The 22,835-nt window shown below is 42.7% G+C and overlaps 1 protein-coding gene across 5 annotated transcripts in view; it reads right to left on the bottom strand.

The window, feature by feature from the left end:
- Positions 1–22,835, bottom strand: part of U2SURP (U2 snRNP associated SURP domain containing) — a 159,427-nt gene that overhangs the window by 39,442 nt on the left and 97,150 nt on the right. For 4 of the 5 annotated variants that reach the window (XM_073579109.1, XM_073579110.1, XM_073579107.1 and 1 more), the window contains exon 11: positions 11,262–11,305. The exons of the other annotated variant lie outside the window; for it this stretch is intronic. In XM_073579109.1, coding sequence (XP_073435210.1) covers positions 11,262–11,305 — 44 coding nt within the window. The remainder of the gene's footprint in view (positions 1–11,261; positions 11,306–22,835) is intronic. 5 annotated transcript variants of the gene reach the window in all.

Genomic DNA, 22,835 nt, shown 5'->3' with positions numbered 1-22,835 from the left:
AATGTTGAATGGAGCATCTGGTCCCACATAATATGGAATGACGCACAATGATCGAACAATCATCACTGGTCCAGCGGATAGGCAATCATTTATATAAACCGGAATACCCCATTAAAAAATTATGTAATTACACTTCCCATTGTTCCTTCTGAAAACCATGCCAATATTTCTAAAGAAAAAGACAAATTATTTGCTTAGCCCTAACATTTATTAATATCCGCCTTCTTAATTCGGATTGGGGGCGGACTACATTTTTAATTAGAAATAAAATGGTGGCCATTAATGTGAGAATATATGTTTCACCATACAAATAGCCTATTTAAATGAAATGGTAACCGGAAAAGCCGTGTGTATATGAGTGAGTGTATATATATATATATATATATATATATATACTGTATGTATGTATGTATATATATATATATATATATATATATATATATATATATATATCATTCTCTATGATGGCTTAGGCTAGTTTCACACTAGCGTATGGAGGAGCTGCGGAGGGATGCAGACTTCCTCCGCTCAGCTCCGCCCCCTGCCGCACCTCCTCCGTTCAGCTGCACCTACGACGGCATGTGGCCCGTGTACCCCATCTTTAGCATTGGGTACGCAGGCCCTGCCGATGTATGTGGATGCCTCCGCATGCATCGTTTTGACGGTGCGGCGACCGCAACAAAATCCAACACGATGCGTTCGGCGCAGGTCGCCGCACCGTCAAAATGACGCATGCGGAGGCATCCGCATACATCAGCAGGGCCTGCATACCCAATGCTAAAGATGGGGTACGCAGGCCACATGCCGACGTAGGCGCAGCTGAACGAAGAAGGCGTGGCAGGGGCGGAGCTTCACAGAGGAAGCCCGCATCCCTCTGCAGCTCCTCCATACGCTAGGGTGAAACTAGCCTTATGCTCCCTTTCAACTGCAGAGTTCCAGTGTACTGATATGGAAATACCTGCACTTTGGGTGATTGGTCGAGGTACAAGGATGCAAGAAACTTGTTTACCGGCACAGGAAATATTTAATTTAAAAATACTGTACTAAAGTACAATTGCAATCAAACTTATTCATCCCACATTGTAAATTAGGTTTATTAGCAAAGCATACAAACTTTCTGATGTTTACATTAAACAAATTTGTATATTCTCAATACAACTAATATAACAAGTGATTTCTCCAAATTAATCACAAAGTGCCACTTTTACTGAGTACTTGAGTCACAAAATTATTCACCCCCTGAATAGTATGCCACATAGGATAATACATTTACAAGTCAAGTAATGCCTCAAGCACATCGGTCACAACAAATAAAGGGCTTCATTAGTTACATCAGATGTTACAAAGGTAAAAACACATCAAATACCTGAACTGTCAAAGGGTTTGTTTAGTGTGACAATTGATTGTATTTTATAAATTTGAAAAAGTTGTCCAAAAGTTACGAGATCATTGCCTTGCGCAAACAAGGAAAAGAATACACAAAAATAGTAAAGACATTGACTGTTCCTAGAGATATAGCTGAATGCAGAGTTTACAGGTTCAGTGTTATAGAAAAACTGGTTACACTAGCTGGACCTTGCAAAAAAAGGAACTCCTCCAGAATCCAGAGGAGCTGGAGGACAAAAAACTCGTGACTGCAAAAGACCTGTAGCAAGATTTGGAGGCACCGAGGTTTGAATTTGCAGAGTAAAATGCCTACAAAACACTAAAGGTTCCAGTGTCTGAACTCAAAGACCTACATCTCTATTGACCTAAAAGGCACAAGAAACGTAGTCTCCACTATGCTCAAAATAAAAAAATAAAAGTTATGACATAAAGCAAAGTTTTTAGGCCTATTAATCAGTGATATGTCTGGGGAACAAAGAATGAAGCATACGCTGAAAATACCACCCTTTCTACAGTGAAACATGGAAGTGGCTCAGTGGTGTCCTGGGGCTGCTTTGCTTCCTCAGACATTGGAAATCTGCTTAGTGTGGATGGCAATATGGATTCAATCAAGTAATCAGAAAAGCCTAGGAGAAAGTGACAGATTTCTATGAATAAGATGAAGCTTGGAAGTCACTGGACCCTGGTCCCAACCTTACTTCAAATTACATCAAAGCTTTGTTTCAGTGGAAATTCTGGGAGATTCTGGAGAAGCAGTCACCTGACTTGAACTCCACAGAAAATCTTTGGTAGGATTTGAAGCAGAAGATGCAGCATGCAAACCCAAGAATAGTAGTGAAAGAGGAATAGCTTAAGATACCTGAGAAACACTACCAGAAGTAGGAGTCTTGCTATGCAGCAAGTCTGCAGCAGGTCATACCAGCCAAAGTAGCTCCATGAGTTTTACAGATATCAGTAAATGGTGGCATTTTGTCCTGAATTTGAGGAAACCACTTGTTATATTAATTGCATTGAGTTATTTAGAGAAGCACTCCCAATCATATTTTAGCTAAATCTGTGTAAATGAGTGTGTTCATATTCTTATCGATCGCAGTGTTCCCGTTTCCATCTCAATTTTGGCCATGTTCTCATTTGTGACTTCTATTCCAACTCTCTGGATCACAGTGGGGTTTATGCATGAGCTGGAAGTCAATTTTATAATGCAAGTCTATGGAGTAACAGAATGAGGCTTCATAGACTAACATTGTTAGGCCTCCTTCACACGTCCCAGTGATTCCTGTACAGGAAAAACAAGTACTGGTGAGATCCGTGCCATCCATATATCCGTATGTGACATCAGTGTGTCAGTTTGCTGTCCGTGTTTCACATACGTGTGTCAGCAGAGGCTGTACAGTTTGTGCTGATCTCAAGCGCTGGCGGCTGAAGGCAGCTCTCATCGTGGTCTTCTGATTGCGCGGACCGTGTGAAAAACCTGACATGTGAGCACCTCCATGGAATACAATGGGTGTGCGTGTGTCCGTATTTGCGGCAGTTAAAAAATGGACTGCGTATGGACACAAATGGACGTGTGAAGGGGCCTCATAGTGACTTCTGGCTCACACATACACCAAAGTAATCTGGAAAGTCGGAATGGAAGTCATGAGTGGAAGAGATCTAGACCAACGCTGGAAACAGAAGACGACTGATATCGGTAAGAATATTAACCCCTTACTGCCATTGGACGGAATAGTATGTCAGCTATCAGTATCCTCCGCTTTGAGGTGGACTCCGGCGGTGTGCCCACCTCAAAGCTGCGACATGTCAGCTGTTTTTAACAGCTGATATGTGCCCGCAATAGGCACGAGCAGAATCGCAATCTGCCTGCACCTATTTAGTTAAATGCTGCTGTCAAACCCTGACAGCAGCATTTAAGAAGCGCTTCCGGCCGCCGGACCAGAAATACGCGTATCGCTGACACCCGTTACGTGATCGGGGGTCAGCAATGCGTTGCCATCACAACCAGAGGTCTCCTCGAGACCTCTATGGTTGTTGATGAGGCAGTGCTATGAGCACCTCCCGGTGGTCTGGTCGGCTCTCATAGCAATGCTGTAATTCAGCTACATACAGTGCCTTGCGAAAGTATTTGGCCCCCTGGAACTTTTCAACCTTTTCCCACACATCATGCTTCAAACATAAAGATACCAAATGTAAATTTTTGGTGAAGAATTAACAACAAAAGGAACACAATTGTAAAGTTGAAGGAAATTTATTGGTTATTTTAAATTTTTGTGAAAATTCAAAAACTGAAAAGTGGGGCGTGCAATATTATTTGGCCCCTTTAACTTAATACTTTGTTGCGCCACCTTTTGCTGCGATTACAGCTGCAAGTCGCTTGGGGTATGTCTCTATCAGTTTTGTACATCGAGAGACTGAAATTCTTGCCCATTCTTCCTTGGCAAACAGCTCAAGCTCAGTGAGGTTTGATGGAGATCGTTTGTGAACAGCAGTTTTCAGCTCTTTCCACAGATTCTCGATTGGATTCAGGTCTGGACTTTGAATTGGCCATTCTAACACCTGGATACGTTTATTTGTGAACCATTCCATTGTAGATTTTTCTTTATGTTTGGGATCATTGTCTTGTTGGAAGACAAATCTCCATCCCCGTCTCTGGTCTTTTGCAGACTCCAACAGGTTTTCTTCAAAAATGGTCCTGTATTTGGCTCGATCCATCTTCCCATCAATTTTAACCATCTTCCCTGTCCCTGCTGAAGAAAAGCAGGCCCAAACCATGATGCTGCCACCATCATGTTTGACAGTGGGGATGGTGTGTTCAGGGTGATGAGCTGTGTTGCCTTTACGCCAAACATATCGTTTGGCATTGTTGCCAAAAAAGTTCGATTTTGGTTTCATCTGACCAGAGCACCTTCTTCCACATGTTTGGTGCGTCTCCCAGGTGGCTTGTTGCAAACTTTAAATTACACTTTTTAAGGATATCTTTGAGAAATGGCTTTCTTCTTGCCACTCTTCCATAAAGGCCAGATTTGTGCAGTGTACGACTGATTGTTGTCCTATGAACAGACTGTCCCACCTCAGCTGTAGATCTCTTCAGTTCATCCAGGGTGATCATGGGCCTCTTGGCTGCATCTCTTATCAGTCTTTTCCTTGTTTGAGATGAAAGTTTCGAGGGACAGCAGGGTCTTGGAAGGAGTATCATACCACTGCAAATCTACCATTTCAATATGATCGCTTGCACAGTGCAGTTTTTTGTATCCAAATCCGGCTTTAAACTTCTCCACAACAGTATCACGGACCTGCCTGTTGTGTTCCTTGGTCTTCATGATGCTCTCTGTTCATCAAACAGAACCCTGAGACTATCACAGAGCAGGTGCATTTATACAGAGACTTGATTACACACAGTTGGATTATATTTATCATCATTAGTCATTTAGGACAACATTGGATCATTCAGAGATCCACAATGAACTTCTGGAGTGAGTTTGCTGCACTGAAAGTAAAAGGGGCCGAATAATATTGCACGCCCCACTTTTCAGTTTTTGAATTTCCACAAAAATTTTAAATAACCAATAAATTTCGTTCAACTTCACAATTGTGTCCCACTTGTTGATTCTTCACCAAAAATTTACATTTGGTATCTTTATGTTTGAAGCATGATATGTGGGAAAAGGCTGAAAAGTTCCAGGGGGCCGAATACTTTCGCAAGCCACTGTATCTGTGCATCACCTCTATGTAGCAGAGCCAATCAAGAAGTGGATGCTTCTAGCCTCCCATGGAGGCTATTGAAGCATGCCAAAAGTTTAACAAACAAAAAAAAAACCCTACAACAAAAGTTCAAATCACCCCCCTTTCGCTCCAATCAAAATAATAAAAAAAAAAAACCTACATATTTGGTATTGCTGCGTTCAGAATCGCCCGATCACTAAAAAAAACAAAAAAACAAAAGGATTAATCTGATCACTAAATGGCGTAGCGAGAAAAAAAAATCAAAACATCAGAATTACATTTTTTTTGGTCACCGCTACATGGCATTAAAATGCAATAATGGGCGATCAAAAGATCGTATCTGCACAAAGTGGTATAATTAAAAAGGACAGCTCAACGCGCACAAAATAAACCCTCACCCGACCCAAGATCACGAAGAATGGAGACGCTACGGGGTCTTGGAAAATGGCACTTTTTTTTTTTTTTTTTTTAGCAAACTTTGGAATTTTATTGCACCACTTTGATATAAAAAAAAGAACCTAGACATGTTTGGTGTCTATGAACTCGTAATGACCTGGAGAGTCATAATGGTAGGCCAGTTTTAGCATTTAGTGAACCTAGCAAAAAAGCCAAACAAAAAACAAGTGTGGGATTGCACTTTTTTTGCAATTTCACCACACCTGGAAATTTTTTTCCAGTTTTCTATTACATGACATGGTAAAACCAAATAGTATCATTGAAAAGTACAACTCGTCCCACAAAAAATAAGGCCTTACATGGCCATATTGATGGAAAAAAAAAAAAAAAAAAAAGATATGGCTCTGGAAAGAAGGGGAGCGAAAAACAAAAACTGAAAAAAGCTCTGGTCATTAAGGTTAACACTTACACTACATTAGACACATTTACACAGGTTTAGCTAACAAAAAATATTGGGAGTGCTTCTGTAAATTGTTCACATTTCAATGGTTTATTTACAAAAAAAATACAGAAAGTATGTAAATTTGGCAAATAAACTTCATTTACAATAATTATAGTTTGCCATCTGAATAATTGTGATTGCAACCATGTATAAATATTATGAAAAAAATAACTACCCGCCTATTTTTATTTTAAAGCTGGCATTTAAATCTACAGATCGCATGCCGATACCAGCTAAGAAAACAGACATCAAAAGAAAACCCTAAGATTTTCCACAAATTAGAAAATAAAAATAAAGTTAAAAAAAAAAACCTGTCGCAAACAAAATGCTTTGTACTTGTATTATAAAGAAGCGTATTTCAGGTCCACATTACTTTTTTTATTTATTAAAAAATATTGGATGTCAGCAAGAGGACAAACTTTTCCTGCCTCCTGCAAAAGGTAGTAGTCAAACACATTGACACCATTAAATAAAAGTGTCAATAAAATTAGCATGGGAGAATACAGACATGAAATATGATTTGTATAACTGACCCCAAGTGTTATTTGGGGAGTCACTGCTGCTTTCATGTTTAGAACTCAAAAGTACTAAATTCATAAAGGTGAAAAAAACAAAAAAAAACAGTATTTTCTCAATAGCATAAAAGTGCATAAAAGTATAAAAATACATTTCATGGGGCAGAGGTCCAGAAAGTTTCACAAGGGGTTTAACTAAATTTGTCAAATACAATATTATATAAATATATAGAAAAAAAATATGTATAAATAAGGGGGAAAAATGTGGGTCCTATAAACCTATACCAGAGAAATGTATGTCTATGAAATTGGAAGAAAAGCACTACAAGTCTAAAAGGATATGAAAAGCTTAGGTGCTTAGCACAATGGTGCAGCTTAATCTGGTAAATTTCCAGTGGAGCGCCAATAAAGTATAGAAGTTATTTTCTGTTATGTCAAACCTAGGACCCTATCTCCAACATCCAAAGGCCTTTTAAGAAGGCATCACTTTCAGATGGGGGTAATACAATACAAATCAATAAGAGTTATGCTATAAATAATAGTAGACCCTACATTTTGGCCAACAGGTGCTTTATTTATGACAACAACCACATTTATTGGAAGCGATCGTACCAATGTCTCGTCAAAATACTTTCCCATTCTTTCCCTTGATGTTTTCCTGGTCCCCCGCTGCCGCAGACAGTTCAGCTGTGGTGTTGCTCACCAGGGCCAATGTCAAAGTCTTTGGGAATTTAAGTATGATGCATTCATTTTAAAGTAAGGTTGCTTTTTCATCTTGAAGAAAAGACTGCACTTCACTGAGCAAGAGTACAGTATCCTGATCTAGCTATGAGTGACCACGCAAATAAAAAAAACTACATTTAACAGTAGGAATGTATAAGACTAATTTTTCCTTAATTTTTAACCAGCCTGTCAAAAACATTCTTTCACATTTTTATTGCATGAGTTTTGGCCAGCTATCTGGACTGTTTTGAGGACAATTTTTTTTTTTAACAAAATCAGACTTGCGTTATGAGGCGCAGCGCAGGGCCGCCTCTAAGCTCCGCCCCTGGCCACGCCTCCTCCGGTCAGCTCCTCCTATGGGCGCATGACGCTGCATGCGACCGGCATACCCTATATTTAGCGTTGGGTACGCTGGCCGTGTGCTGGTATGCTTTTGCTGGCGCTGCGCCGAGCGCACAAAACTGCAACACGGTGCGTTTGGCGCACGCCGGCGCATGCGCCGGTCAAAGCATACCAGCACACGGCCAGCGCACCCAACGCTAAATATAGGGTACGCCGGTCGCATGCAGCGTCATGCGCCCATAGGAGCAACTGATCGGAGGTGGTGCGGCTGGGGGCGGAGCTAACGCAAGTCTGAAAGTAGCCTTAGAGACAAAAGAAACTTTTGTAAGGATAAGTTCTTACTGCGATTGATGATTTTTTCCCCTCTTTTTTTCCCACCTACACACACCAAAATCTTCCTCAAAGACTAAGAATTTTTTAATCCTCAAAAGGATTTGAAAAACACCTGCTGGCTGCAAAAAAAATTAAACCACTGCAGGGAAAATATCTTCCAAAACTACTTCTGGAAATAAAAATTCCTCCAAAATAAAGGAGAGTTTCAGAAGCAGGTTTTCTTGTTGCCTCCCAATGCTATGTGCATGGCGTGCAATGTCCTTGTTACTTACTGTAAATGGTGGATCCTGTGTTCTCTCTGTAAAGGTCAAGTTCTTTTTCCAGAGCTCAAAAACAGTCATTTTTCAAGCAGAAGACGCTTCGGGACTTGTTCCTTTTCTCTGGAGTTTTGTTAACATGAAGCACGTGTTCTCTTTGGTAGCATCCTGGTGCAAAAAAGGCTGACCAAAAGCTGAAAGCCATGCCTGGGTGTCTTTTTAATTTCCCTCATGGAATTATTTATAAAATATTGTTAAGTATGTATATGTTTCTTCTTTTAGAAATGCTTAGTGTCTTTTGAAGTCATGAAGTGTTTAAAAGCCTGAATATATATATGAACAGCAAGTTGTTTTTGCATACAATGTAATGAGATTATTTTAATAATTTGGCTAGCGCTTATTTCGCCTTTTCTTTCTTTAAGCAAACCCACTCAAGGAATGGTGGAAAAAGATGCAGTGTGAACAAACCCCAAAGTGTGACTTTCCAATGTAACGCAGTCTATGATAATGGGATGACTAATGAACATTGATCATTACATGTGAAGCCAGCGATTGAGATAAATGGGATGTCAGTGCTGCAGCAGGGTGAAAACACAACCGTCAGGAAGGACCATGGACACAGCACTGGACAAAGAATAAAATCGGCGAGTATTGCTAGATTTGTTGCTTTCATACTCTTAGTGGCTGTGGGCAAATTTTGAAATATCCTGTTAAACGCTTTAAAGTGAACCTACGGTTTGATTCTCACGGTCTCAGGTCTGCGCAGAATGGATAAGAAGAATTGAATACGGTTGCGCTCAACAGCTAGTGGATGGACAAGGAAAAAATAAGAAGGATGTGCAAAGATAAAGATATCCATAAGGATTGCATGTATAAAGTAATGCTCAGATAATGCCTTCAAAAAGCATAGCAAATCAAACTTACAGACAGGTATTTATGATCAATATATCTGTTTAAATATAACAAACAATTTGTGGTGTTTCTGCTAACTAACATCGCATATCTAGCGTTTGGAGTATAAACCTTACGTATAAAGTATAAATAATTCACTAACCTCTTTCTATTAAAGTGTCACTTTATAATGCTACAAATAGTTACCACCACAGCCCTAGCACTTCAGCTAACAATCATGCATGTGAAACATGAGGCGTAACAAAAAGACCACCTAGTTTGCTGATATAGCATCCTTGTTATAATTCACTGGAGGGTGGGGGTTAATCCTTGTACCTCTGAGAGCTCCAGTGTGTACTGATGTCTGCTGTAGGGATCCTGTATTCAGAAGCAATTAGAAATGGGCACGGTGCAGCAAGATGCTGCTAGTCCTCTGGCAAGTCTAACAAGTCTGTGCTACAAGGGCGCTCCGGCCGGTAGCTCCCCTGGTAACCGAGTGGGAGAATTCTAGAGCAGCGTGTGATGGCACATTAAGAAGCTATGAAGTCCTGTGATGTCCACAACCTACACATTTAGAGTAAATCTTGGTTAACTTTCATAAGGTTATGTTTCACATGCATGATTGTTAGCAGAAATGCTAGATCTGCAGTGGTAACTATTTGTAGAGTTATAAACTGACACTTCTTCATAGAAAGAGATCGGTGAACTATAAAAAGGATGCTATATCGGCAACCTGACTCACACCATACTGCTGCACCGCGCCCATTTCTGACTGCTTGAATACAGGATTCCTACAGCGTACACCAGTACACACTGGAGGGCTCAGATACAGGAATAACCCCCATCCTCCAGTGACCTATAACAAGGACACCAAACTGTAGGTATTTTAATTACTCCTTATTATGTTTCACATGCATGACGGTTAGCTGAAATGCTAGGACTGCAGTGGTAACTATTTGTAGAATTATAAACTGACAGTTTAATATATAGAGATTGGTGAATTATTTATATTTTGTATGTAACCTGTATACTACAAACGTTAGATTTGCAGTTTTAGTTAGCAAAAACACCACAATTTGTTGTTTCTTCTATTTATAGAGGTATCGATCATAAATAACTGCAAGTTTGAATTGCCATGATTTTTGAAAGGATAATCTGAGTATTACTTTATACACGCAATGCTTATTGATAATTAGCATTGCACGCCCTTTGTTTCTTCCATGTCTGTCCACTAGCTGTTTAATGCGGCAGTAACCAATTTTAATCTGAGTGCATTGCTCTACAGGTTTGACCATACAGGACCCATTTTTCCTTCAGCAGTACTTATCCCCTTTACTTTAGAATGAATAAGAGATTAGCTACCATGTCTGTTTATTACTAAAGTGCTTCAGCATGATTGAAGCAGCATGAATCAGCGGACAGGGTTTTTTTTTTTTTTTTATAATTCCCCTTATAGAGGATTAGAAAATGAAACGTCCAAAATTACAGACTTTCAGTAATAGGAGTCAATAGTTCTGTCAAAAAGTCCTTAACAAGCCCAATTATTTGGCTGCTAAAAAAAAAGAAAAGTGACATTCAATCTCTGGGCAGTGCCACATGAGTATGATTACCAAGTCGCTCTGGGAATAAGAGTCGGTCTTATGAACCGTCTACATGGACTGACAGGCGACATTACACTGCCAAAAAATAAACCTTTACAGATCGTCGGTCTTTTAGTAGTCTGTATACACAGGCAGACCACAGTAATCAATGTGCACTGGGCGATCTGCATTAGATCCATACTTGATCATTTAGTGCGCATAGGCTGCCATGGTTCTTGACAGCGCGAGTCCTGGTTACACGCGACGATGTACCGCGGAGAATGGTGATATTCTCACATATTTGCATGCACATATCTATCTGGAAATTAATACATAATTTACATTTTAATACATATTACTCATGTTACTACAGACGCCATTGACTTTTTATGGAGTCTCTGGGTTGCAGCATTTCTGACAGCAGAACAGTACTAACAATCGGAAAGCTCGCCAGAAGATGTACAAGCCGCACTTCAATGGAAACTTAAACACACTGATAAAACTTTTGCTCAGTGAAGCCCCAGTCATCCCCTCAAGACAGCCAACCAATTCTTTGAAGTTCTGATGGGGATATTTTCTAAGTCATATGAGTAATAATAAAGAAAAAAAAATGTACCTTTCTGTTGGGATAACCACTTTGACTATGGCTTGCGACAGAGTCTGTATATGAAGTCACATCAGATAATAAACATAGAATATGTGAGTATTGTTAACAAACAAGCAAAAATATACATATTCATTGCAAAACACTAAATATCTAGTAAAACTTTTTGCAGGCACTTTGTGAAAGTCACACTAAACACCTAACAACGTAAGTGCCTATCAAGTGGGCAATAGCTGGAAAGTCCTGACATCACATTAAAGCAGTAAATAGGTACTACACTGGAAATTACAAGGTAAGGTGGGCTACAAATAGTGTGCATTGGCCTAGACCCTACTGGAGGCTTTCAGAATACAACAAAGCATAATCTACAGAAAAGCCTCAATTATAACACTGAACACAAAATCAAGGGGAAAGGGTACATCCAGAGCTTGGTTAAGTGCTATAAATCTGGTTCAAAAGCAAAATGAACTCAACGGAATAGGTAGAGGAAAACATGTTTAGAGACTTCAAGGAAGCCTGGTCACCAATTTATAGTAGAAGGATGCTGGGAGCTAAAAGTTCAGAAATATTCTTCATAATGAAGTCATGTAAGGGAGAATTTATAAGCAGTAAAATATGTAAAAAGTTCTGTAAAAGAAAATCGCTTCCATTCACGGGAACCTCTGTTTTTTAGTAACAGTAATTAAAAGCAATCTGTGACAGTTTTTGCTACCCCATCTTAGAGCATCATAATGTAGATAGAGATGCAGAGACCGGTTTACTAATCTTTATAGTGATAAAATCAACGTTTTATCAGCAGGAGATTATCAAAATTACACTAAGCAGCCCAGTAAAATGACATCACTGTAATCAAGATCTGTGTATTATGCTGCTCTCAGCTGAGATGGCAAAACAGGGATTTTTGTGTACTCCCCGTAAAGTCCTTTTCTCCGTGCCACTCATTGGGGGACACAGGACCATGTGTTTATGTTGCTGCCGCAAGGAGGCTGACACTAAGTAAACACAAAAAGATTATCTCCTCCTCTGCAGTATAAACCACACACACTGGCTCCAGCCGAACCAGTTCTGTGACAAAGCAGTAGGAAAACAAGAACACTATATTAGAGTATACCAATGTCAAACCAAAGAACATAATCAAGCCGTTAGGCCAACAGGGTTGGTGCTGTGTCCCCCAATGAGTGGCTTGGAGAAAGGGATTTTACGGTAAGTACACAAAAATCCATATTTATATTTCTCCTTCACCTCATTGGGGGGACACAGGACCATGGGACGTCCTAAAGCAGTCCCTGAGTGGGAAACTGACAGATTAGTCTTCCAAGTCTCGCATCTGCTTAGGCCTGAGTGTGAATGTTGTAGTGCTTCGAGAAGGTGTGCAGACTGGACAAGGCACAGCCTTGCAAGCCTGTTCCGCCGACGCCTGGTGTCAAATGGCCCAGTGGGTCCCCACCGAACGAGTGGCGTGTGCCTTAATCACCGTTGGGATAGGCCTGTTTCTGACACGGTAGGACTTGAATAGCCAAGCTGATCCACCTGGCTATTGTGGACTTATAAACGAAAGAAAAAAATGGAGCCAGGAGCAAAAAAATAAAATATCAAATTTTTATTGTTATACTCAATAGAATACAATTTTGAGAAAGATTAGTGTAAAAATTACAAAATAAGGGAATCCGCGACACCCAGTTACCACACACAGGTTTAGGTAATGGTACAAATTGCAGTATCTAAACAAAGACATATAACAAAGACAAAAAAACACGGCTCTCCCTATGTTATTCCTTAAATACAAAGGCACACAGGCGCCCCCCGAAGAGGCAAGAAGCGAAACGCGCGTAGGGGTCCCGCAGTCCTCACTACAGATAGGTTGGTATTTGCTCTTATATTATTGACACTCTGGCATTCATCTATCCCTGGCTCTATTCCTCTCAGTATCTATTGCGTTTTACACTGGCTGACAGCCTTCTTGCCTGTGATTATTAGGTTTTTACTTGAGGATTATTCTCATTATATATACCCCTCTCACCCTGGCAGATACTTTTTATCTCCTTTAGATACTGGCAGTAATTAACGTTTGATTATATATTCCTCTTTATATACCGTATATACTCAAATATAAGCCGAGATTTTCAGCCCATTTTTTTGGGCTGAAAGTCCCCCTCTCGGCTTATATTCAAGTCATATACACCAGGGGGTCGGAGGGGGAGGGGGGGCGGTGGTGTCAGGTCATACTTACCCGTCCTGATGCTGTCTCTTGAGCCCCCAGCTTCTCCGCGCTCTCTCTTCCTGCCTTCAGCGGTCACGTGGTACCGCTCATTAAAACTCATGAATATGCGCGTGGTGACGTGATTAGTGAGCGCCGCGCCCCCTGCAGTCTGAACGTCACTGACCGATGACGTGGCAGATAGCGGTGAGCAGCCATGGACGCAGGACAGGTGAGTATCTGACACCCAGCGACAGAGGTGAGTATCATTTTTATTTTTACATGCAGCAGCAGCAGCAGCAGCACATGGGGGAATAATCTAAGGAGCTTCTTATGGGGTCAGCATATGGGGAAATAATCTAAGGAGCTTCTTATGGGGACAGCATATGGGGGAATAATCTAAGGAGCTTCTTATGGGGTCAGCATATGGGGGAATAATCTAAGGAGCTTCTTATGGGGTCAGCATATGGGGGAATAATCTAAAGAGCTTCTTATGGGGTCAGCATATGGGGGAATAACCTAAGGAGCTTCTTATGGGGTCAGCATATGGGGGAATAATCTAAGGAGCTTCTTATGGGGTCAGCATATGGGGGAATAATCTAAGGAGCTTCTTATGGGGTCAACATATGGGGGAATAATCTATGGAGCATTTCCCACCCTAGGCTTATACTCGAGTCAATAAGTTTTCCCAGTTTTTGTGGCAAAATTAGGGGGGGGGGGGGGGGCTTATACTTGAGTATATACGGTACTTGGCCCAGTCCTCTTTTTGGGACCATTTTTATGCACTATGCTCTTTATGTAAACACTGAGGATATTGTGTGCCTTTGTATTTAAGGAATAACATAGGGAGAGCTGTGTTTTTTTGTCAGTTATATGCCTTTGTTTAGATACTGCAATTTGTACCATTACCTAAACCTGTGTGTGGTAACTGGGTGTCGCGGATTCCCTTATTTTGTAATTTTTACACTAATCTTTCTCAAAATTGTATTTATTCTATTGAGTATAACAATAAAAATTTGATATTTTATTTTTTTGCTCCTGGCTCCATTTTTTTTCTTTGGTTTATATATTGCTTTAATGGATGAGCTTTATTATTAATAGCCTCCCTGTGGTATCTATTGTGGACTTAGAAGCAGCGAGTCCCTTCCTGTGACCCCCAGGAAGAACAAAAGGCGTCCGTCTTACGGAAGGGTGCAGTCCTTGAGACGTACCTTCTGAGAGCCTTGACCAGATTTAGAGTGTGAAGAGCCCTCTTAAAACAGTGTATTAGAGACAGGCAAAATGGGGCATGACAATGTCCTCATTACGGTGGAAGGAAGAGACCACCTTGGGCAAGAAAGATGAAGACTGCCTAAAAACTAACTTGTCCTGGTGAAAAATTAGAAAAGGAGCTTGAGAGGACAGGGCGGCCAACTCTGATACCAGCCTGATTGACGTCACGGCAACAAGAAAGGCAGGTGAGCGAGACATCATGCAGCAGTTCGAAAGAAGGCCCAGGTAGAACATCTAGGACCAGGTTAAGATCCCAGGCATCCAAGGGCATTCTACAAGGGGGTACCAAATGGGAGACCCCCAAAATGAAAGTCTTCACCTGCAGTTTGGAAGCGATCCTGCACTGGAACAAGACAGATAAGGCAGAAATCGGACCTTTGAGGGAACAAAGCGCTAGGCCTGAGTCCAGACCAGCCTGAAGAAATTCCAGAATGGCCGGAATGGAGAAAACGAGGAGAACGGCCACGGACCCTGCACCATGCGAAAAATGATTTCCAGGTACGGAGATAGATGCGCACGGTAGCAGTTTTCCGAGCGTTAATCATGGTGGAGACCACTTCTTGGGAGAACCTAGCTTGGGTTAGGACCCAGGATTCAACGGCCATGTCGTTAAAACACAGGGCCCGAGTTTTGGTGGTAAAATCGGGCCCTGAGAGAGCAAATCTGGTCCATCTGGTAGTCACCAGGGAACGTCGGTGACGACCTGCACCAACTTCGCGTACCACGTCTGGCGCAGCCAGTCCGGGGCGACTAGGATTCCTACCGTCTTGATCTTCCTGCCTGACGACCCTTGGGAGCAATGGGAGCGGGGGGGGGGGGGGGGGGGGGGGGGGGAAACACATACGAAAGACGGAACTGATGCCAAAGAAGGACCAGCGCATCCACCCCGATGGCCTTTGGATCCCGAGACCGAGCTATGAACTTGGGCACCTTGGCGCTTAGTCTTGATGCCATCAGATCGACGTCCGGAGTCCCCTAGCGATGATAAACCTGCTGGAAGATCTCCGGATGCAGTGACCACTCCCCGAAGCGAGACCCTAGCGGCAGAGGAAGTCTTCCGCCCAGTTTTCCCACACCTGGGATGTGAACAGCTGAGATGATATACTGGTTCCTCTCGGCCCAACAGAGAAAGTGCTTCACCTCGCACATTGCCGCCCTGCTTAGGTTGTCCCCCTGATGGTTGATATATGCCACAACTGTGGCATTGTCCAATTGTATTTGGATGGGGTGACCCGCTAGGAGATGATGGAACCGTCTCAGGGTCAATCGAATTGCACGGATTTCCAGAATGGTGATCGGGAGAAGCTCCTCCTGAGGAGACCAGCGTCCCTGGGCAGTGTGATGTCAAAAGACAGCCCCCCAGCCCAGAAGATTGACATCAGTGGTGACTAACAGCCTTTGGACCGGAAGGAAAGATCTCCCCTGGGTGAGGGACAATCGCAATGTCCACCACTTGAGCGCCAGCTTGACCCGCGGAGACAAGCAGTACAGCCGGTCGAGAGAGAATGGGTTCCTGTCCCAGGCTGCTAGAAGCGCATGCTGTAGAGGCCAAAGGAGTAACTGGGCGAAAGGAACCACTTCCATTGCTGCTACCATCTTGCCCAGGACCCCCATGCCGAACCGGATGGAGTGAGGTCGTGAGCGACGAAGTGCCCAGGCTCCCTGTTGAAGGGCTAGGACCTTGTATCGAGGGAAAAATCAACAACCCTTGGGAGGTGTCCAGGGTCATTTTCAAGAAGGAAATTTGCTGAGCTGGGACAGGGGAAGATTTGTCTAAGTTTATCAGCTAGCCCAGGCGATAAAGCATGTCCAAAGCAATACAAACGCACTCCGCGCATGCTTGAAATGACGGGCCCTTGACAAGGAGGTCATCTAGGTATGGCAAAACCACCAAACCCCGAGAGTGCAGAATGGACATGACGGCCGCCATGACCTTCGTGATCACTCTTGGAGCAGTGGCGAGGCCGAAGGGCAAAGCCTCAAATTGGAAATGTTCCTCGTCGAAGCACAGGAACCTTTGATGAAGGGGAAAAAAAAAATAAATCGGAATATGCAGGTAAGCATCCTGGATGTCAATGGATGCTACGAACGCCCCCTTTTTCATTAAAGAGATGACAGAACGGAGGGACTTCATCATGAAGTGCCGGATCTTGACAAACGTGTTTAGGCACTTCAAGTCCAGAATGGGTCGCACTGTCCCGTCCTTCTTTGGAACCACGAACAGGTTCAAGTAGAACCCCTGAAACCTCTCATTTTTCGGGAATGGAATAATGACTCCGTTTTGGCATAGCGAATCGATGGCTCGGTATAAGGACCGAGCCTGTGTCTCTGTTTTGGGGGGACAAGAGGGGGAAAAACGTGCTGGAGGGTGGGAAAAAAATTCTATTTTGTAACCAGAAGACACCAGGTTCCTGACCCATTGGTCATGAACGACAGAGAGCCATGTATGACGAAATAGGAGTAGACGGCTGCCTACTCTGCTGGTGTTAACCGGTTAATGCCACGAGTCATTGAAACAAGAATCTATGGGACCTGGCTCCCTTAGATCTGGATTGTTTGGGGCGGTTCTTCCACGACTGGTTGGACTAAAATGAAACCTGGGGGACCCTGTCTCCACGGGAAGAGCGTACAGAGCCGGAAGACGTAGCTGTATTGTACCAAAAGAGAATGCTGCGAAAGGATCGGAAAAAGCGTCTGCTGTTGCCCACTAAATGGTCGTCTAGTTCTCTTCTGCAGGAGGAATTTACTTTTTCCCCTATAGCGTCTGAGATAAGCTGATCCAGTTTCTCTCCAAATAAATGACCGCTCTGGTAAGGCAGAGATGTTAGGAATTTTTTTTTAGAGGTCGAGTCCGGTCACCATTCCCTGAGCTACAATGCTCGTCTAATGGAGATGGCATTTGCGACTGCAGGAGCGGCACAGTTAGCGGAGTCCAGGGAAGCATTTACCAAATGGTCCCCGGCTAAGGAACCAGTACCATACTGCTCAGGAACTAGTACCAGGCTCTCACGCAGGAAAACGATGAAGAAATACATCAGGATAAGACTTTGCCAACAAACAGCAACCTTGTACGCCTTCAGAGTCCTCCTGGATGGAGAAAGAAAAATGTTGTGAAGAAACAGAGAGTGGTGGTCATGGGGGATTCCCTGTTGAGAGGAACAGAGGCCGCTATCTGCAGACCGGATATAACTTCAAGAGAAATGTGCTGTCTTCCAGGTGCAAAAATTAAAGATGTGTCTGACAGGATATCAGGACTCTTCAGACCTACAGATGACTACCCATTCGTGCTACATGTGGGGACAAATGACACAGCAAGAAACAACCTCGAAACCATCTGCAGAGACTTTGAAGACTTAGGCAAGAAAGTGAAAGAACTGGGAGCGCAGGTGGTCTTCTCTTCCATCCTCCCAGTGGATGGCCATGGAACAAGGAGGTGGAATAAGATTCTGCAGGTGAACAACTGGCTACGTCGATGGTGCCGTCAGCAAAGATTTGGATTTCTGGATCACGGAGTGAATTACTTATACGATGGACTACTTGCTAGACATGGGGTGCACCTTACGAAGACTGGAAAGCATGTATTTGGAAGTCGCCTTGCTACACTTGTAAGGAGAGCTTTAAACTAGAACAACATGGGAAGGGAAGCAAAAGACCAGAAAAAGCCATACACCTGACAAATGCTATTGAGAACTCTGCTATTAGAAGTGGAAAGGAAGAACAAAGACAAAAGAATCTAATTAATAAAAATATTGGAGAAAGAGAAACCTATCACAAACTAAAATGCTTCTATACTAATGCACAAAGCATGGGCAACAAACAAGGAGAATTGGAACTACTAACACAGGAAAAGAAATATGATGTCATTGGAATCACTGAAACTTGGTGGGAAAATACACATGATTGAAATACAAGACTAGAAGGATACAACTTATTTGCAAGAAACAGACTTGATAAACGAGGAGGAGGTGTCGCATTGTATGTTAGAAACGCGTATATCTGCACAGAGATTGAAGCTTCAGAGACTGGGAGTTCTGTGGAAACTGTTTGGGTAAGAATACAAGGACAGAACAATGGAAAGGACACCATTGTAGGCATTTACTACAGGCCGCCTGTGCAAGCTGAAGACATGGATGATCTCTTTATGCATCAAATGGCCAAGTTCTCCAAAAAATATGACATAGTTGTCATGGGAGATTTCAACTATCCAGACATTTGTTGGGAATCTCTCTCAGGCAAAACTAACAGGTCAAGGAAATTCTTATCCTCTCTTGCTATTAACTTTATCTTCCAAAAGGTAGGGGAGAAAACAAGGGGAACTGCTACCTTGGATCTAATCCTTATAAACAGGGAGGAAATGGTAGAGGAGGTAAAAGTGGCTGGGACCCTAGGAGGTAGCGACCATGCTAATTTAGAATTTTGGATAACTAGAGGTGGAAGACCTGTGAAGACTCAGACGGCAAGGTTAGATTTCAGAAAGGCAGATTTTAAGGGATTCAGAAAGAGAATTGGAGGGATCCAATGGCTGGATATCCTTAAAGACAAAAATGTCCAGGAAGGATGGGAAATCTTGAAAAATGAAATTCTCAAAGCACAGTTGTTAACAATTCCGAAAAGAGGGAAGAATAGGAAGCATTTAAGGAAACCAGGATGGATGAACACAGAACTTAAGCACATGCTAAAAAGGAAGAAATAAATGTTTATAAAATGGAAAGAGGGAGGCATATCTAAGGAAGAATATAATGCTGTCTGCAGAACCTGCAGGACACAAATCAGATTATCTAAAGCTGAAAATGAATTTAGGCTTGCAAGAGATGTCAAAAACAATAATAAAGGATTTTGGGGATATGTCAAAAGTAAAAGAAAAGTCAAAGATGCTATAGGATTTTTACAGGATGAAAATGATGAAATGGTAAGACAGGATGTTGAGAAGGCTGAACTTTTAAATTCCTATTTTGCATCTGTTTTCTCTCAGAAAGGAAATGTAACATCAACTGTTCTTCACTGTCCTATTAAGGGAATAGAAGAATCCAGGATATCTATAAACAGAAAGATAGTGAGGAAACACTTAGCTAACCTAAATGAATTCAAGTCTCCAGGTCCAGATGAATTACACCCCAGAGTACTGAAGGAGATAGCAGAAGAAATTTTTGAACCCCTCTCCATAATCTTTGAAAATTCTTGGAGAACAGGAGAAGTGCCAGAAGACTGGAGAAGAGCAAATGTTGTTCCTATCTTCAAAAAGGGGAAGAAGGTGGACCCAGGCAACTATAGGCCGGTGAGTCTGACTTCTATACCAGGAAAGATCTTTGAACAAATTATTAAACAACATGTATGTCAATACCTGGATAAGAATGAAGTGATTAAACAGAGTCAGCATGGGTTTGTAACTAATAAGTCATGTCAGACTAACTTAATTTCCTTCTATGATGGAATCACTGATTGGGTGGATCAAGGAAATGCTGTAGATATAGTATATCTTGACTTCAGCAAAGCATTTGACAAAGTCTCTCATACAATCCTTATTGAAAAAATGACTAAGTATGGAATGGACAAGGCAACTGTTAGGTGGATTCATAACTGGCTTAGTGATCGGACCCAAAGAGTGGTCGTAAATGGCTGCATATCCAGTTGGAAGAATGTCTCAAGTGGGGTACCACAGGGCTCTGTCCTGGGCCCTGTATTGTTCAACATCTTTATCAACGATTTAGATGAAGGAATTGAGGGTAAACTGATTAAATTTGCTGATGACACAAAGCTGGAAGGGATAGCTAATACTAGAGAAGAGAGAGAGAGGATTCCAAAAGATATAAATAAACTGGAGAAGTGGGCAGCAACTAACAGAATGGTTTTTAACAGGGAGAAATGCAAAGTACTACATCTGGGCAATAAAAATGAAAAAAGCATATACAGAATGGGAGGAATAGGGCTAAGTGACAGCACATGTGAAAAAGACTTGGATATACTAATAGATCACGGACTGAATATGAGTCAACAGTGTGATGCAGCAGCAAAAAAGGCAAATGCAATTCTAGGATGTATTAACAGAAGCATACAGTCTAGATCACGTGAAGTCATTATTTCCCTCTACTCCTCTTTGGTCAGACCTCATCTGGAATATTGTGTCCAGTTTTGGGCACCACATTTTAAAAAAGACATCAACAAACTGGAGCAAGTTCAGAAAAGAGCGACCAGAATGGTGACCGGTCTACAAACCCTGTCTTATGAGGAAAGGTTGCAGGATTTGGGAATGTTTAGTTTGCAAAAGAGAAGACTGAGAGGAGACTTAATAGCTGTCTACAAATATCTAAAGGGCTGTCACATTGTAGAAGGATCAACTTTATTCTCATTTGCACAAGGAAAGACTAGAAGCAATGGGATGAAACTGAATGGGAGGAGACACAGATTAGATATTAGAAAAAACTTTTTGACAGTTAGAGTGATCAATGAGTGGAACAGGCTGCCACGAGAAGTGGTGAGTTCTCCTTCAATGGAAGTCTTCAAACAGAGGCTGGACATCTGACTGGGATGATTTAGCGAATCCTGCTTTGAGCAGGGGGTTGGACCAGATGGCCCAGGAGGTCCCTTCCAACTCTACGATTCTATGATTCTATCTGATTTGCCAGATCCGCTACCTCCGGAGGAAGGTCACTATCCTGGATGGTTCTGGTCAGGGCATCTGCCCAAGAGACTATCGCTATAGCTACCCACGTTGCGGTCAAAGAGGGAGAGAGCAAGATTCAAAAACTGAACGGGCAAGATTCTCTGACGGTCCATGGGGTCTTTAATGGAAGAACCATCTGGTAAGGATAGGAGAGTTTTGGTGGACAGGCATGATACCGGTGGATCAACTGGGGGAGATACGGCCCACTCCTTCCATAGATCCGATGAAAATGGATCTCTCGCTTCAAGTGGCTTCTGACCTGTGAAACGTTTGTCCGGTCGCTCCCTATGCCGGCAAATTATTTCTTAAAATTAGGGATGGTTGGAAAAAACCCTATGAGAGCGTTTGGTCGTCTTGAAGGACACAGCACGAACCAGGAAAGAATTAGGGTACCGTTACACTTAGCGATGCACCAGCGATCCCGCCAACGATATGGATCGCTGGTGCATCGCTAAGTGGTCGCTAGTGAGCTGCCACACAGGCAGATCTCACCAGCGACATAGCAGGGGTCGTTACTTACCTGTCAGACGCGGCGATCCTGACGTCCTCCCGCCCACGTCGACGCGTTGCTCGTGGGTGCCATAGGAAGCCCAGCAGGAAGCTGACAACGAGAAATGATCCAGGACGTTCTCGCGCGACCAGCGATGAGCAGCGGGGGAGCCGGTCGGAGGTAAGTATCAGACATAACGATATCGCTAGCAATATTGCTGCTACGTCACAGCGATATTGCTAGCGATATCGCTATGTGTAACGGGGGCTTTAGAGTCCTCGTCAATCTTCAAAATGTGGTTGACTACCTCAATGGGACTATCCACCGTCACCTGATAATCCGTAGAATCTAAATCAAGCGGCATATTGGTATCGGACTCAAGAGTCCTGGTTACTACAAACCTCGAGTGAGGGGGAGCGGGAAACGGAGCTCAAGGATGTCGAGGCACGAGAGGGCCTGGGAGACATGCTATGGATCTGTTTCCTAGATGCCTGTGGCGTTTTTGACTGAGAACGGCCCCTGCTGGCCGACAGTTCCTGTGAGGTAGAGGAACTTCCTAAGACAGGCAGGTAAATTCCCCGACCCGTAGAGGGATCTTGGGAGGGTTTCAATTGCTTTAGTCAGAGAAGCGATGGACTGCGACAGTGACAAAGCCCACTCAGGGGGACAAGGTACACTGGGTTTGGTGGTGGCGGAGGGCTCCTGAGCACAATCGGGGTCACAGGCCTTGCAGAGTGGCATACTCTCTCCCCGTGGTAACGCAGACTGGCAGGTGGTAAAAGAGGTGAAAAACACAGTATGTGTTTTTTTAGCCTTTTTGGATGTTTTAGAGAGTGGCATGGTGTACATCAGAAGGTCCCTGAATTCTGCTGCTATGCTCCAATAGGAAGCATAGTGTTATTTAAGGCCAAGTGACTATAATGCAGAGAAGGGCTAATGATTTGTATATAGCACAGCCCAGAGTCT

This window comes from Dendrobates tinctorius, unplaced genomic scaffold, assembly GCF_039654945.1.
Source record: "Dendrobates tinctorius isolate UK_male_01 unplaced genomic scaffold, ASM3965494v1 ptg000060l, whole genome shotgun sequence".
Taxonomy (NCBI): domain Eukaryota; kingdom Metazoa; phylum Chordata; class Amphibia; order Anura; family Dendrobatidae; genus Dendrobates; species Dendrobates tinctorius.
Note: the sequence above shows the minus strand (reverse complement) of the source record. Positions and strands in the feature narration are given on the sequence as shown.